Genomic DNA, 14,967 nt, shown 5'->3' on the forward strand with positions numbered 1-14,967 from the left:
CCTCAGTCATGGGTCAAAGGTAAACACACACACACACACACCCTCAGTCATGGGGCAAAGGTAACACACACACAGTCATTGGGCAAAGGTAACACACACAAACAGTCATGGGGAAAGTAATACACACACAGGCATTGGGCAAAGGTAACTCACACACACAGTCATGGGGCAAAGGTAACACACACACCCTCAGTCATGGGGCAAAGGTAACACACACACACATCCTCAGTCATGGGGCAAAGGTAACACACACACCCTCAGTCATGGGGCAAAGGTAACACACACACACACCCTCAGTCATGGGGCAAAGGTAACACACACACACATCCTCAGTCATGGGTCAAAGGTAACACACACACACACACACCCTCAGTCATGGGGCAAAGGTAACACAAACACACACACCCTCAGTCATGGGGAAAAGGTAATACACACACAGGCATTGGGCAAAGGTAACTCACACACACAGGCATTGGGCAAAGGTAACACACACACACCCTCAGTCATGGGGCAAAGGTAACACACACACACCCTCAGTCATGGGGCAAAGGTAACACACACACACCCTCAGTCATGGGGCAAAGGTAACACACACACACACCCTCAGTCATGGGGCAAAGGTAACACACACACACATCCTCAGTCATGGGGCAAAGGTAACACACACACCCTCAGTCATGGGACAAAGGTAACACACACACACATCCTCAGTCATGGGTCAAAGGTAACACACACACACATCCTCAGTCATGGGGAAAAGGTACACACACACACACACATCCTCAGTCATGGGGCAAAGGTAACACACACACAGTCATGGGGCAAAGGTAGCACACACACACGCACATTAATGGGGCAAAGGTAACACACACACACAGTCATGGGGCAACAGTAACACACACGTGCACACACACAGTCATGGGGCAAAGGTAACACACATGCATACACACAGTCATGGGGCAAAGGTAACACACATGCATACACCCAGTCATGGGGAAAAGGTAGCGCACACACACGCACATTAATGGGGCAAAGGTAACACACACACACACACAGTCATGGGGCAACAGTAACACACACGTGCACACACACAGTCATGGGGCAAAGGTAACACACATGCATACACCCAGTCATGGGGCAAAGGTAACACACACATACACAGTCATGGGGCAAAGGTAACACACACACACCCTCTGTCATGGGCAAAGGTAACACACACACACCCTCAGTCATGGGCAAAGGTAACACATACACACACACACACACACACACACACACACACACACACACACACACACACACACACACACAGTCATGGGGCAAAGGTAACACACACACACACACAGTCATGGGGCAAAGGTAGCACACACACACACACCCTCAGTCATGGGCAAAGGTACACACACACACACACCCTCAGTCATGGGCAAAGGTACACACACACACACACAGAGTCATGGGGCAAAGGTAACACACACCCAGTCATGGACTCTGCTTCTTTAAAAAAAAAATGTTTATTTATTTTACCTTTATTTAACCAGGTAGGCTAGTTGAGAACAAGTTCTCATTTACAACTGTGACCTGGCCAAGATAAAGCAAAGTAGTGTGACACAGACAACAATGCAGAGTTACACATGGAGTAAACAATTAACAAGTCAGAACACAGTAGAAGAAAAAAAAGAGTATATATACATTGTGTGCAAAAGGCATGAGGTAGGCGAATAATGACAATTTAGCAGATTAACACTGGAGTGATAAACGAGCAGATGATGATGTGCAGGTAGAGATACTGGTGTGCAAAAGAGCAGAAAAGTAAATAAATAAAAACAGTATGGGGATGAGGTAGGTAAATTGGGTGGGCTATTTACCGATGGACTATGAATTGCTAACTAGATTCATAACATCTTAGGTTCTATGACAGAGGTTATAAGGTCTTATATAGCTGTTCTAAAGCCTATGACAGAGGTTATAAGGTCTTATATAGCTGTTCTAAAGGTTTTATGACCGCACTCCCCAGGACAGCCCAGTCTCCTGACCCATCTCTCCCCACCCATAACCCCCTGACCCCTCTCTCCCCAGGACAGCCCAGTCTCCTGACCCATCTCTCCCCACCCATAACCCCCTGACCCCTCTCTCCCCAGGACAGCCCAGTCTCCTGACCCATCTCTCCCCACCCATAACCCCCTGACCCCTCTCTCCCCAGGACAGCCCAGTCTCCTGACCCATCTCTCCCCATCCATAAGCCCCCCTGACCCTTCTCTCCCCAGGACAGCCCAGTCTCCTGACCCCTCTCTCCCAGGACAGCCCAGTCTCCTGACCCATCTCTCCCCACCCATAACCCCCTGACCCTTCTCTCCCCAGGACAGCCCAGTCTCCTGACCCATCTCTCCCCACCCATAACCCCTGACCCTTCTCTCCCCACCCATAACCCCCTGACCCCTCTCTCCTCAGGACAGCCCGGTCTCTTGACCCCTCTCTCCCCCACCCATAACCCCCTGACCCCTCTCTCCTCAGGACAGCCCGGTCTCTTGACCCCCTGCTATAAGGGCACAGTTCCCTCTGGGACGTTCGGTCCAGTGAACCCAGCCAACTCCTCCAGCTACCAGTTCATGACCCGCCTGTTTAAAGAGGTCACCTCAGTATTTCCTGACTCTTACGTCCATCTGGGAGGGGACGAGGTAGACTTCACCTGCTGGTAGGTTGATGTTAAGGCTACACAAACTTGATTAACTGTTGACATTTTTTTTGAATAGTGAAGAAAGTGTGTATATATATATATATATATCAAAAAGTAGTGTATCTCTTGATGCTGTGAGGACATAATTGTTGCTACTGTTCCGTTTGTTTTGTCGAGAGATATGAAGAGGGTTGTCCGTTACAGTACACCTACTTTGTATGGTCTAACTTCCAATGTTTCAATACACACTGACTATACGAAACATTTGTATTGGTATTTATCAGGGATCACCATTAGTTCATGCCCATGCAGCAGCTACTCTTCCTGTGGTCCAAACACATTGAGGCACTTTCTTTACACATAACACAAAATATAAAACAGTACATCATGTAACAATATTACAATACTACATATCTACAATACTAAATGTATTGTACCACCATACCTCATTATCAGTGTGTGTGTGTGTGTGTGTGTGTGTGCGTGTGTGTGTGTGTGCAAGCACTTAAGAGCCCTGCTCTTTCCATGACAGACTGACCAGGTGAAAGCTATGATCCCTTATTGATGTCACTTGTTAAATCCACAAATCAGTGTAGATGAAGGGGAGGAGACGGGTTAAAGAAGGATTCTTGAGACAATTGAGACATGGATTGTGTATTTGTGCCATTCAGAGGGTGAATGGGCAAGACAAGATATTTCAGTGCCTTTGAACAGGGTATGGTAGTAGGTACCTTTGAACAGGGTATGGTAGTAGGTACCTTTGAACGGGGTATGGTAGTAGGTGCCTTTGAACGGGGTACGGTAGTAGGTGCCTTTGAACGGGGTACGGTAGTAGGTGCCTTTGAACGGGGTACGGTAGTAGGTGCCTTTGAATGGGGTACGGTAGTAGGTGCCTTTGAACGGGGTACGGTAGTAGGTGCCTTTGAACGGGGTACGGTAGTAGGTGCCTTTGAATGGGGTACGGTAGTAGGTGCCTTTGAACGGGGTACGGTAGTAGGTGCCTTTGAACGGGGTACGGTAGTAGGTGCCTTTGAACGGGGTACGGTAGTAGGTGCCTTTGAACGGGGTACGGTAGTAGGTGCCTTTGAACCGGGTACGGTAGTAGGTGCCTTTGAACGGGGTACGGTAGTAGGTGCCTTTGAACGGGGTACGGTAGTAGGTGCCTTTGAACGGGTACGGTAGTAGGTGCCTTTGAACGGGGTACGGTAGTAGGTGCCTTTGAACGGGGTACGGTAGTAGGTGCCTTTGAACGGGGTACGGTAGTAGGTGCCTTTGAACGGGGGTACGGTAGTAGGTGCCTTTGAACGGGGTACGGTAGTAGGTGCCTTTGAACGGGGTACGGTAGTAGGTGCCTTTGAACGGGGTACGGTAGTAGGTGCCTTTGAACGGGGTACGGTAGTAGGTGCCTTTGAACGGGGTACGGTAGTAGGTGCCTTTGAACAGGGTATGGTAGTAGGTGCCTTTGAACAGGGTATGGTAGTGCCAGGCGCACCGGTTTGAGTATCTCAGAACTTGATTTGCTGGGTTTTTCATGCTCAACAGTTTCCCATGTGTATTCATTTTAAGAATGGTGCACCACCTAAAAGAACACCCAGCCAACTTGAGAACAACTGTGAGAAGCATTGGAGTCAGCATGGGTATGGTAGTAGGTGCCAGTAGATGTACTATAGCCTGAATACATAACCGTCAGATGTACTATAGCCTGAATACATAACCGTCAGATGTACTGTAGCCTGAATACATAACCGTCAGATGTACTATAGCCTGAATACATAACCGTCAGATGTACTATAGCCTGAATACATAACCGTCAGATGTACTATAGCTTGAATACATAACCGTCAGATGTACTGTAGCCTGAATACATAACCGTCAGATGTACTATAGCCTGAATACATAACCGTCAGATGTACTATAGCTTGAATACATAACCGTCAGATGTACTATAGCCTGAATACATAACCGTCAGATGTACTATAGCTTGAATACATAACCGTCAGATGTACTGTAGCCTGAATACATAACCGTCAGATGTACTGTAGCCTGAATACATAACCGTCAGATGTATTGTACTTTAGCTTGCACAAACTTCCAAGGGTGTATTCATTCTGCCGTGTCTGTTGCAAAATGTTTTGTGAAAACTCTTGTTTTAGTTCCTTTTGCAACAGAATCGGCAGAATAAATACACCCCAGTACTTGACCCGAGAATGATCATATTGTAATGTGTTGTTTCTCACAGGAAGTCCAACCCTGATGTCCGAGGCTTCATGCTGAAGATGGGGTTTGGAACTGACTACACAAAACTGGAATCCTACTACATGGAAAAGTTAGTGGACAAAAAAGGACCAAAATGGAGACTTGTATGGTGTAGAAATATACCTAAAAAATTGACACAATTTATTTCCAAGATAATGAAATGAAAATAGGACGTAGTGGTGGGCTGTTCTGGGACTGTAGGACTGGCTCGGTTTAAGTTGGGGATGCTACAGAGGTATGTGTGTTTGTATCTTCCAGTATGGTGAACATTACTAAGGGACTCAACAAGACAGCCATAGTCTGGCAGGACGTGTTTGACTACCATGAAAAAGTAAGTATAATGTAGTCCTTACCTGTATCACCCTAATGTAAACACCCAGATCATACGGTCTGTACCTGTATCACCCTAATGTAAACACCCAGAGGTCCTTACCTGTATCACCCTAATGTAAACACCCAGAGGTCCTTACCTGTATCACCCTAATGTAAACACCCAGATCATACGGTCCTTACCTGTATCACCCTAATGTAAACACCCAGAGGTCCTTACCTGTATCACCCTAATGTAAACACCCAGATCATATGGTCCTTACCTGTATCACCCTAATGTAAACACCCAGAGGTCCTTACCTGTATCACCCTAATGTAAACACCCAGAGGTGTTCACTCATATGGTCCTTACCTGTATCACCCTAATGTAAACACCCAGATCATACGGTCCTTACCTGTATCACCCTAATGTAAACACCCAGAGGTCCTTACCTGTATCACCCTAATGTAAACACCCAGAGGTCCTTACCTGTATCACCCTAATGTAAACACCCAGAGGTCCTTACCTGTATCACCCTAATGTAAACACCCAGATCATACGGTCCTTACCTGTATCACCCTAATGTAAACACCCAGATCATATGGTCCTTACCTGTATCACCCCAATGTAAACACCCAGACACTTTCCAGGTCTAATTACACATGATTTGACTAGGGTCCTCTGTGCCGGGTCCTCTCACTGTGATATTACCTAGATCCTTCTATTTTGATAAAACATCAGAGGCTGTCTCTAGACTGAGGGCGGTCTTCATGCAGTAGGCTGTTTCCCCTGCTGCGCTAGAGCAGGGTTCTACAGATTGGTTGTGTTTCAGCTGTGTTGCAGCTCTCTGTCAGTGGTGGAGGTGTGGAAGGGAGGGTGCTACCTGTGTGAGGTCCGCAGGGTGACCAAGGCAGGCCTCAGGGTCGTCCTGGCCTCTCCTTGGTACCTAGACCAGCCTGGACCTACTCATGACTGGGCTAGATACTATACTGTCTGGCCCCTTGCTTTCAAGGGTTAGAACCGCTTAACTAGTGTGGAGTGAAACGGAGTGGAGTGGCCAGTGCGGTATGAATAGTGTGGAGTGGGGTGGATAGAGTGGGGTGGATAGAGTGGGGTGGGTGGAGTGAATAGAGTGGGGTGGGTGGAGTGGATAGAGTGGGGTGAAGTGGGTGGAGTGAATAGAGTGGGGTGGGTGGAGTGGGAGTGGGGTAGAGTGGGGTGGGTGGAGTGGATAGAGTGGGGTGAATAGAGTGGGGTGGATGGAGTAGATAGAGTGGGTTGAGTAGAGTGGGGTGGATTGAGTGGATAGAGTTGGGTGAATAGTGTGGATAGAGTGGGGTGGATAGTGTGGATAGAGTGGGGTGGATAGATTGGGGTGAATAGGGAATAGAGTGGGGTGAATAGGGAATAGAGTGGGGTGAATAGGGAATAGAGTGGGGTGAATAGGGAATAGAGTGGGGTGAATAGGGAATAGAGTGGGGTGAATAGGGAATCGAGTGGGCTGAATAGGGAATCGAATGGGCTGAATAGAGTGGGGTGGAGTGGGACAGTGTGGAGTGGAGTGGGACAGTGTGGAGTGAATAGTGTGGAGTGGAGTGAATAGTGTGGAGTGGAGTGGGACACTATGCAGTGAAGAAAAGTGCTATGTGCGGTTAACCTATTAGATGTCTGTGATCATATGTTTTTCATAGTAATAATAATCATTCACTCAGACCTAAGGGATGAAATTAAATAAACATACAAGGATCAGAAGAACAACATGTCACCGTGTTTTAGCGGCAAGAAGCCATCTGCACAATCAGTTAACTTTGCAGTGAATAGTGTGTCTAGTTGGAATATGTATAGGGGAGAGTGGGGAAACCTGAGCTTTAGGGGTAAGTTGAGCCACCCTTGTTTCTAGGAAACCATACACAAAATGAATTATTTTAGGAAATATTTAGGAATTGGTGATCATTTCATGGAGTCTGAAGGAAGAAACCACATGGTAAAAGTGGTAAACAAGTTAGGTCCAAAAAACGGATTTTCAACAAGTCAAATTCATTTACCAAATCAATTGTGTTACAGGTTTCATGATGCTTGTATCTAAAGTAAATAATTGTAAGATTGTTTTATACATCAGTTGGGGTCTCTATCAGCTTCAATATGAGGTCCTAAACCTAGAATGAAAAGACATCCTTCTAGCTGTGGGCTAATATAATCAACATGTTTGCCTTGGCGTAAGTTGAGCCAATGACAAGTTGAGCAAATTGAAATGTTTTCTGACCAAGCGTGTTGTAGGCATTATCGCTGGGATATGAGGTAACAACAGAGCCTGGCCTATGTTAAAAGTGTTTTAAAAAAGAGTTTGGGAAATAAAGATAGACATGGTTTTTAAAGGTGGCAGTAGTAATATTTAATGCAATACAGAAATGTTTAGGCAGCTCAACGTACCCTGGACAACGTACCCTGTACAACGTGCCCTGTACAACGTACCCTGGACAACGTACCCTGTACAACGTGCCCTGCACAACGTACCCTGTACAACGTGCCCTGTTCAACGTACCCTGGACAACGTGCCCTGGACAACGTACCCTGTACAACGTACCCTGGACAACGTACCCTGTACAACGTGCCCTGTACAACGTACCCTCTGTACAACGTACCCTCTGTACAACGTACCCTGGACAACGTACCCTGGACAACGTGCCCTGTACAACGTGCCCTGTACAACGTACCCTCTGTACAACGTACCCTCTGTACAACGTACCCTGGACAACGTGCCCTGTACAACGTGCCCCCAACGTACCCTGTACAACGTACCCTGGACAACGTACCCTGTACAACGTACCCTGTACAACGTACCCTGTTCAACGTACCCTGTACAACGTACCCTGGACAACGTACCCTGTACAACGTACCCTGGACAACGTACCCTGTTCAACGTACCCTGGACAACGTACCCTGTACAACGTGCCCTGTTCAACGTACCCTGGACAACGTGCCCTGTACAACGTGCCCTGTACAACGTACCCTGACAACGTGCCCTGTACAACGTGCCCTGTACAACGTACCCCTGTACAACGTGCCCTGGACAACGTACCCCTGTACAACGTACCCTGGACAACGTAACTGGACAACCCTGTTCAACGTACCCTGTACAACGTGCCCTGTACAACGTACCCTCTGTACAACGTACCCTGGACAAACCCTGTACAACGTACCCTGGACAACGTACCCTGGACAACGTACCCTGTACAACGTGCCCTGTACAACGTACCCTCTGTACAACGTACCCTCTGTACAACGTACCCTGGACAACGTACCCTGGACAACGTGCCCTGTACAACGTGCCCTGTACAACGTACCCTCTGTACAACGTACCCTCTGTACAACGTACCCTGGACAACGTGCCCTGTACAACGTGCCCTGTACAACGTACCCTGTACAACGTACCCTGTACAACGTACCCTGTTCAACGTACCCTGTTCAACGTACCCTGTTCAACGTACCCTGTACAACGTGCCCTGTACAACGTACCCTGTACAACGTACCCTGTACGTTACAACGTACCCTGTACAACGTACCCTGTACAACGTGCCCTGTACAACGTACCCTGTACAACGTACCCTGTACAACGTACCCTGGACAACGTACCCTGGACAACGTACCCTGGACAACGTACCCTGTACAACGTGCCCTGTACAACGTGCCCTGTACAACGTACCCTGTACAACGTACCCTGCACAACGTACCCTGGACAACGTACCCTGCACAACGTACCCTGCACAACGTACCCTGCTCAACGTACCCTGCACAACGTACCCTGGACAAACCCAGCTCAACGTACCCTGTACAACGTACCCTGGACAACGTGCCCTGTACAACGTGCCCTGTACAACGTGCCCTGTACAACGTACCCTGTACAACGTACCCTGTACAACGTACCCTGTACAACGTACCCTCTGTACAACGTACCCTGTACAACGTGCCCTGTACAACGTACCCTGGACAACGTGCCCTGTACAACGTACCCCCTGTACAACGTACCCTGTACAACGTGCCCTGTACAACGTGCCCTGTACAACGTGCCCTGTACAACGTGCCCTGTACAACGTGCCCTGTACAACGTACCCTGTACAACGTACCCTGGACAACGTGCCCTGTACAACGTACCCCCTGTACAACGTACCCTGTACAACGTACCCTGTACAACGTGCCGTGTACAACGTGCCCTGTACAACGTACCCTGTACAACGTACCCCCTGTACAACGTGCCCCCTGTACAACGTACCCTGTACAACGTACCCTGTACAACGTACCCCCTGTACAACGTGCCCTGTACAACGTACCCTGTACAACGTACCCTGTACAACGTACCCTGCTCAACGTACCCTGTACAACGTACCCTGCACAACGTACCCTGCTCAACGTGCCCTGTACAACGTACCCTGTACAACGTACCCTGTGCAACGTACCCTGCTCAACGTACCCTGTACAACGTACCCTGCACAACGTGCCCTGCTCAACGTACCCTGTACAACGTACCCTGTACAACGTACCCTGCACAACGTACCCTGTACAACGTACCCTGTACAGCGTACCCTGCTCAACGTACCCTCTGTACAACGTACCCTGTACAACGTACCCTGCACAACGTACCCTCTGTACAACGTACCCTGTACAACGTACCCTGTACAACGTACCCTCTGTACAACGTACCCTGTACAACGTACCCTGTACAACGTACCCTGCACAACGTACCCTGCACAACGTACCCTGTACAACGTACCCTGTACAACGTACCCTGTACAACGTGCCCTGCACAACGTGCCCTGCACAACGTACCCTGTACAACGTACCCTGCACAACGTACCCTGCACAACGTGCCCTGCACAACGTGCCCTGTACAACGTGCCCTGTACAACGTACCCTGTACAACGTACCCTGTACAACGTACCGTGTTGTACCGAGACCACTTTTTTTTGGACAAGGTATGTTTTCAATACTGTTATGTTTACATTAATTCTGATTTATTTCCAGGGATACACCACATCCTGAAATATAGGTAGATCTCTTTGTTAGAAAGAATAATATATTTTCCTTGACAGAGTGATGCTGAATGTAAAGAATGTCTCAACTTACCCCACTCTCCCCTACTTGTGGTTGTCAACCATGGACCAGCACTCAGGCTGATGTAGGTATTGTTCCCACCGGGTGGGATTAAATACTTTTTATTTCGTTGTTACATGTACTTTCAAAACAAAAAAAGAGGAGACCAGTCTCAACGTCAACAGTGAAGAGGCGACTCTGGGATGCTGGCCTTCTAGGCAGAGTTGCAAAGATAAAACCATATCTCAGACTGCCCATCTAAATCTCTTCTTTTTATTAGCCAAAAGAACACACACTGGACAGAGGAACTCCCGGAGTCGCCTCTTCACTGTTGACGTTGAGACTGGTGTTTTGCGGGTACTATTTATTGAAGCTGCCAGTTGAGGACGTGAGGTGTCTGTTTCTCAAACTAGACACTCTAATGTACTTGTCCTCTCGCTCAGCTTGTGCTGTTCTGTGAAGGGAGTAGGACACAATGTTGTACGAGAGCTTCAGTTTCTTGGCAATTTCTCGCATGGAATAGCCTTCATTTCTCAGAACAAGAATAGACTGACGAGTTTCAGAAAAAGTCTTTGTTGCTGGCCATTTTGAGCCTGTAATCAAATCCACAAATGCTGATGCTCCAGATACCAGTCTATAGAAGGACAGTTTTATTGCTTCTTTAATCATTACAACAGTTTTCAGCTGTACTAAAATATTTGCAAAATGGTTTTCTAATGTTCACTTAGCCTTTTAAAAATATTAAACTTGGATTAGAAAACACAACGTGTCATTGGAACATAGGAGTGATGGTTGCTGATAATTGGCCTCTGTACGCCTATGCAGATATTCCATTAAAAATCTGCTGTTTCCAGCTACAATAGTAATTTACAACATTAACAATGCCTACTGTATTTCTGATCAATTTGATGTTATTTTAATGGACAAAAAAAGTGATTTTCTTAAAAAAAAACAAGGACATTTCTAAGTGACCCCAAACTTTTGAACGGCGGTGTACATGGCACTTGTTTTCTACCCTGCCTCAGATCCCAGTGGACACTGTGCTCCACATCTGGAAGGGGAGCCCTGGTCAGATACAACAGGAGCTGAGTAGCATCACCCTGGCTGGGTACAGGGTCATACTGGCTGCCCCCTGGTACATCAACCACATCGACTACGGACAGGACTGGGAAAAATACTACACCATACAGCCACTCAACTTCACTGGTGTGTGCAGAAGCTGGTGTCACTTGGTGAATTGGTGAACAGGTTTAATGTAATGGTGGGAATGAAATTAATGGAACGGTATCAAATCGATGTGTTCAAAAGGTAGCAAATACAGTAAAACGGAAAACACATTGATACCTTTCCATTTATTAAATTTCAGCCAATGGGCTCGTCCTCTGATTTGTTCCTCCAGCAGCCTCCACTACTGCAGCATACTGGGGCTGGGGCAGGGCTTCCCTGGGACTGTATATAGTCTAGGACTATAGTTATTATTATAGTAGGAGACTGGTCTATGGATAATATAATGCAGTTATTATTATAGTAGGAGACTGGTCTAAGGGTCTATGAGTAATATAATATAGTTATTATTATAGTAGAAGACTGGTCTATGGGTAATATAATATAGTTATTATAGTAGGAGACTGGTCTAAGGGTAATAAAATATAGTTATTATTATAGTAGGAGACTGGTCTAAGGGTAATATAATATAGTTATTATTATAGTAGGAGACTGGTCTATGGGTAATATAATATAGTTATTATTATAGTAGGAAACTGGTCTATGGGTAATATAATAGTTATGTTTATAGTAGGAGACTAGTCTAAATGTCTATGGGTAATATACAGTGGAGCAAAAAAGTATTTAGTCAGCCACCAATTGTGCATGTTCTCCCACTTAAAAAGATGAGAGGCCTGTAATTTTCATCATAGGTACACTTCAACTATGACAGACAAAATGAGAAAAAAAATCCAGAAAATCACATTGTAGGATTTTTAATGAATTTATTTGCAAATTATGGTGGAAAATAAGTATTTGGTCACCTACAAACAAGCAAGATTTCTGGCTCTCACAGACCTGTAACTTCTTCCTCCACTCGTTACCTGTATTAATGGCACCTGTTTGAACTTGTTATCAGTATAAAAGACACCTGTCCACAACCTCAAAGTCACACTCCAAACTCTACTATAGCCAAGACCAAAGAGCTGTCAAAGGACACCAGAAACAAAATTGTAGACCTGCACCAGGCTGGGAAGACTGAATCTGCAATAGGTAAGCAGCTTGGTTTGAATAAATCAACTGTGGGAGCAATTATTAGGAAATGGAAGACACACAAGACCACTGATAATCTCCCTCGATCTGGGGCTCCACGCAAGATCTCACCCCGTGGGGTCAAAATGATCACAAGAACGGTGAGCAAAAATCCCAGAACCACACGGACCTAGTGAATGACCTGCAGAGAGCTGGGACCAAAGTAACAAAGCCTACCATCAGTAACACACTACGCCACCAGGGACTCAAATCCTGCAGTGCCAGACGTGTCCCCCTGCTTAAGCTAGTACATGTCCAGGCCCGTTTGGATCATTTGGATGATCCAGAAGAAGATTGGGAGAATGTCAGATGGTCAGATGAAACCAAAATAGAACTTTTTGGTAAAAACTCAACTCGTCGTGTTTGGAGGACAAAGAATGTTGAGTTGCATCCAAAGAACACCATACCTACTGTGAAGCATGGGGGTGGAAACATGCTTTGGGGCTGTTTTTCTTCAAAGGGACCAGGACGACTGATCCGTGTAAAGGAAAGAATGAATGGGGACATGTATCGTGAGAGTTTGAGTGAAAACCTTCCATCAGCAAGGGCATTGAAGATGAAACGTGGCTGGGTCTTTCATCATGACAATGATCCCAAACACACTGCCAGGGCAACGAAGGAGTGGCTTCGTAATAAGCATTTCAAGGTCCTGGAGTGGCCTAGCCAGTCTCCAGATCACAACCCCATAGAAAGTCTTTGGAGGGAGTTGAAAGTCCGTGTTGCCCAGCAACAGCCCCAAAACATCACTGCTCTAGAGGAGATCTGCATGGAGGAAAGGGCCAAAATACCAGCAACAGTGTGTGAAAACCTTGTGAAGACTTACAGAAAACGTTTGACCGCTGTCATTGCCAACAAAGGGTATATAACAAAGTATTGAGATTAACTTTTGTCATTGACCAAATACTTATTTTCCACCATAATTTGCAAATAAATTCATTAAAAATCCTACAATGTGATTATCTGTTTGTTTTTTTTCATTTTGTCTGTCATAGTTGAAGTGTACCTATGATGAAAATTACAGGCCTCTCTCATCTTTTTAAGTGGTAGAACTTGTACAATTGGTGGCTGGCTAAATACTTTTTTTGCCCCACCGTAATGTGGTTATTATTATAGTAGGAGACTGGTCTAAAGGTCTATGGGTAATATAATATAGCACAAGTACGCTTTTGGTCATGTAGTCTGTGGACACCAGCTGGTCCAACATCTCATTTCAAAATCATGGGCATTAATATTGAGTTGGTCCCCACCCTTTGCTGCTATAACAGCCTCTACTTTTCTGGGAAGGCATTAATATTGAGTTGGTCCCCCTTTGCTGCTATAACAGCCTCCGCTCTTCTGGGAAGCCATTAATATTGAGTTGGTCCCCCGCTTTGCTGCTATAACAGCATCCACTCTTCTGGGAATGCTTTCCTCTAGATGTAGGAACATTGCTGCTATAATAGCCTCCACTCTTCTGGGAAGGCTTTCCACTAGATGTAGGAACATTGCTGCTATAACAGCCCCCACTCTTCTGGGAAGGCTTTCCACTAGAGTTTGGAACATTGCTGCAGGGACTTGCTTCCATTCAGCCACAAGAGCATTAGTGAGGTCGGGCACTGATGTTGGGCGATTAGGCCTGGCTCGCAGTCTGCATTCCAATTCATCCTAAAGTGGGTTCTTTCACACCGATCTCGACAAACCATTTCTGTATGGATCTTGATTTGTGCACGGGGGCATTGTCATGCTGAAACAGGAAAGGACCTTCTCCAACCTGTTGCCACGAAGTTGGAAGCACAGAATCGTCTAGAATGTCATTGTATGTTGTAGCATTAACATTTCCCTTCACTGGAACTAAGGGGCCCAGCCTGAACCTCCTCCCAACAAACTTTACAGTTGACTCTATGCATTCCAGCAGGTAATGTTCTCCTGGCATCCGCCGAACCCAGATTCATCTGTCGGGCTGCCAGATGGTGAAGCGTGATTCATTACTCCAGAGAACACATTTCCACTGCTCTCATGGCAGCGAGCTTTACACCATTGAAGTCTACGCTTGGCATTGCCCATGGTGATCTTAGGCTTGTGTGCGGCTGCTCAGCCATGGAAACCCATTTCATGAAGTTCCCGACAAACAGTTCTTATGCTGACGTTGCTTCCAGAGGCAGTTTCTAACTCGGTAGTGAGTCTGGCAACTGAGGACAGACGAGTTTTATGTGCTACGCACTTCAGCACTGGGCGGTCCCGTTCTGTGAGCTTGTGTGGTCTTCCACTTTGCTGCTGAGCCGTTGTTGCTCCTTGACGTTTTTACTTCACAATAACAACATTTACGTTTTGACCGGGGTAGCTCTAGTAGGGCAGAAATATG

General features: G+C 46.5%; 1 protein-coding gene across 1 annotated transcript in view; it reads left to right on the forward strand.

Annotated features, from left to right (window-relative positions):
- hexa (hexosaminidase A (alpha polypeptide)) overlaps window positions 1–14,967 on the forward strand; it is a 46,052-nt gene that overhangs the window by 24,910 nt on the left and 6,175 nt on the right. The window contains exons 8-11 of the mRNA XM_042301999.1: window positions 2,515–2,695; window positions 4,917–5,003; window positions 5,192–5,264; window positions 11,357–11,537. Coding sequence (XP_042157933.1) covers window positions 2,515–2,695; window positions 4,917–5,003; window positions 5,192–5,264; window positions 11,357–11,537 — 522 coding nt within the window. The remainder of the gene's footprint in view (window positions 1–2,514; window positions 2,696–4,916; window positions 5,004–5,191; window positions 5,265–11,356; window positions 11,538–14,967) is intronic.

Source organism: Oncorhynchus tshawytscha, linkage group LG19, assembly GCF_018296145.1.
Source record: "Oncorhynchus tshawytscha isolate Ot180627B linkage group LG19, Otsh_v2.0, whole genome shotgun sequence".
NCBI classification, from domain to species: domain Eukaryota; kingdom Metazoa; phylum Chordata; class Actinopteri; order Salmoniformes; family Salmonidae; genus Oncorhynchus; species Oncorhynchus tshawytscha.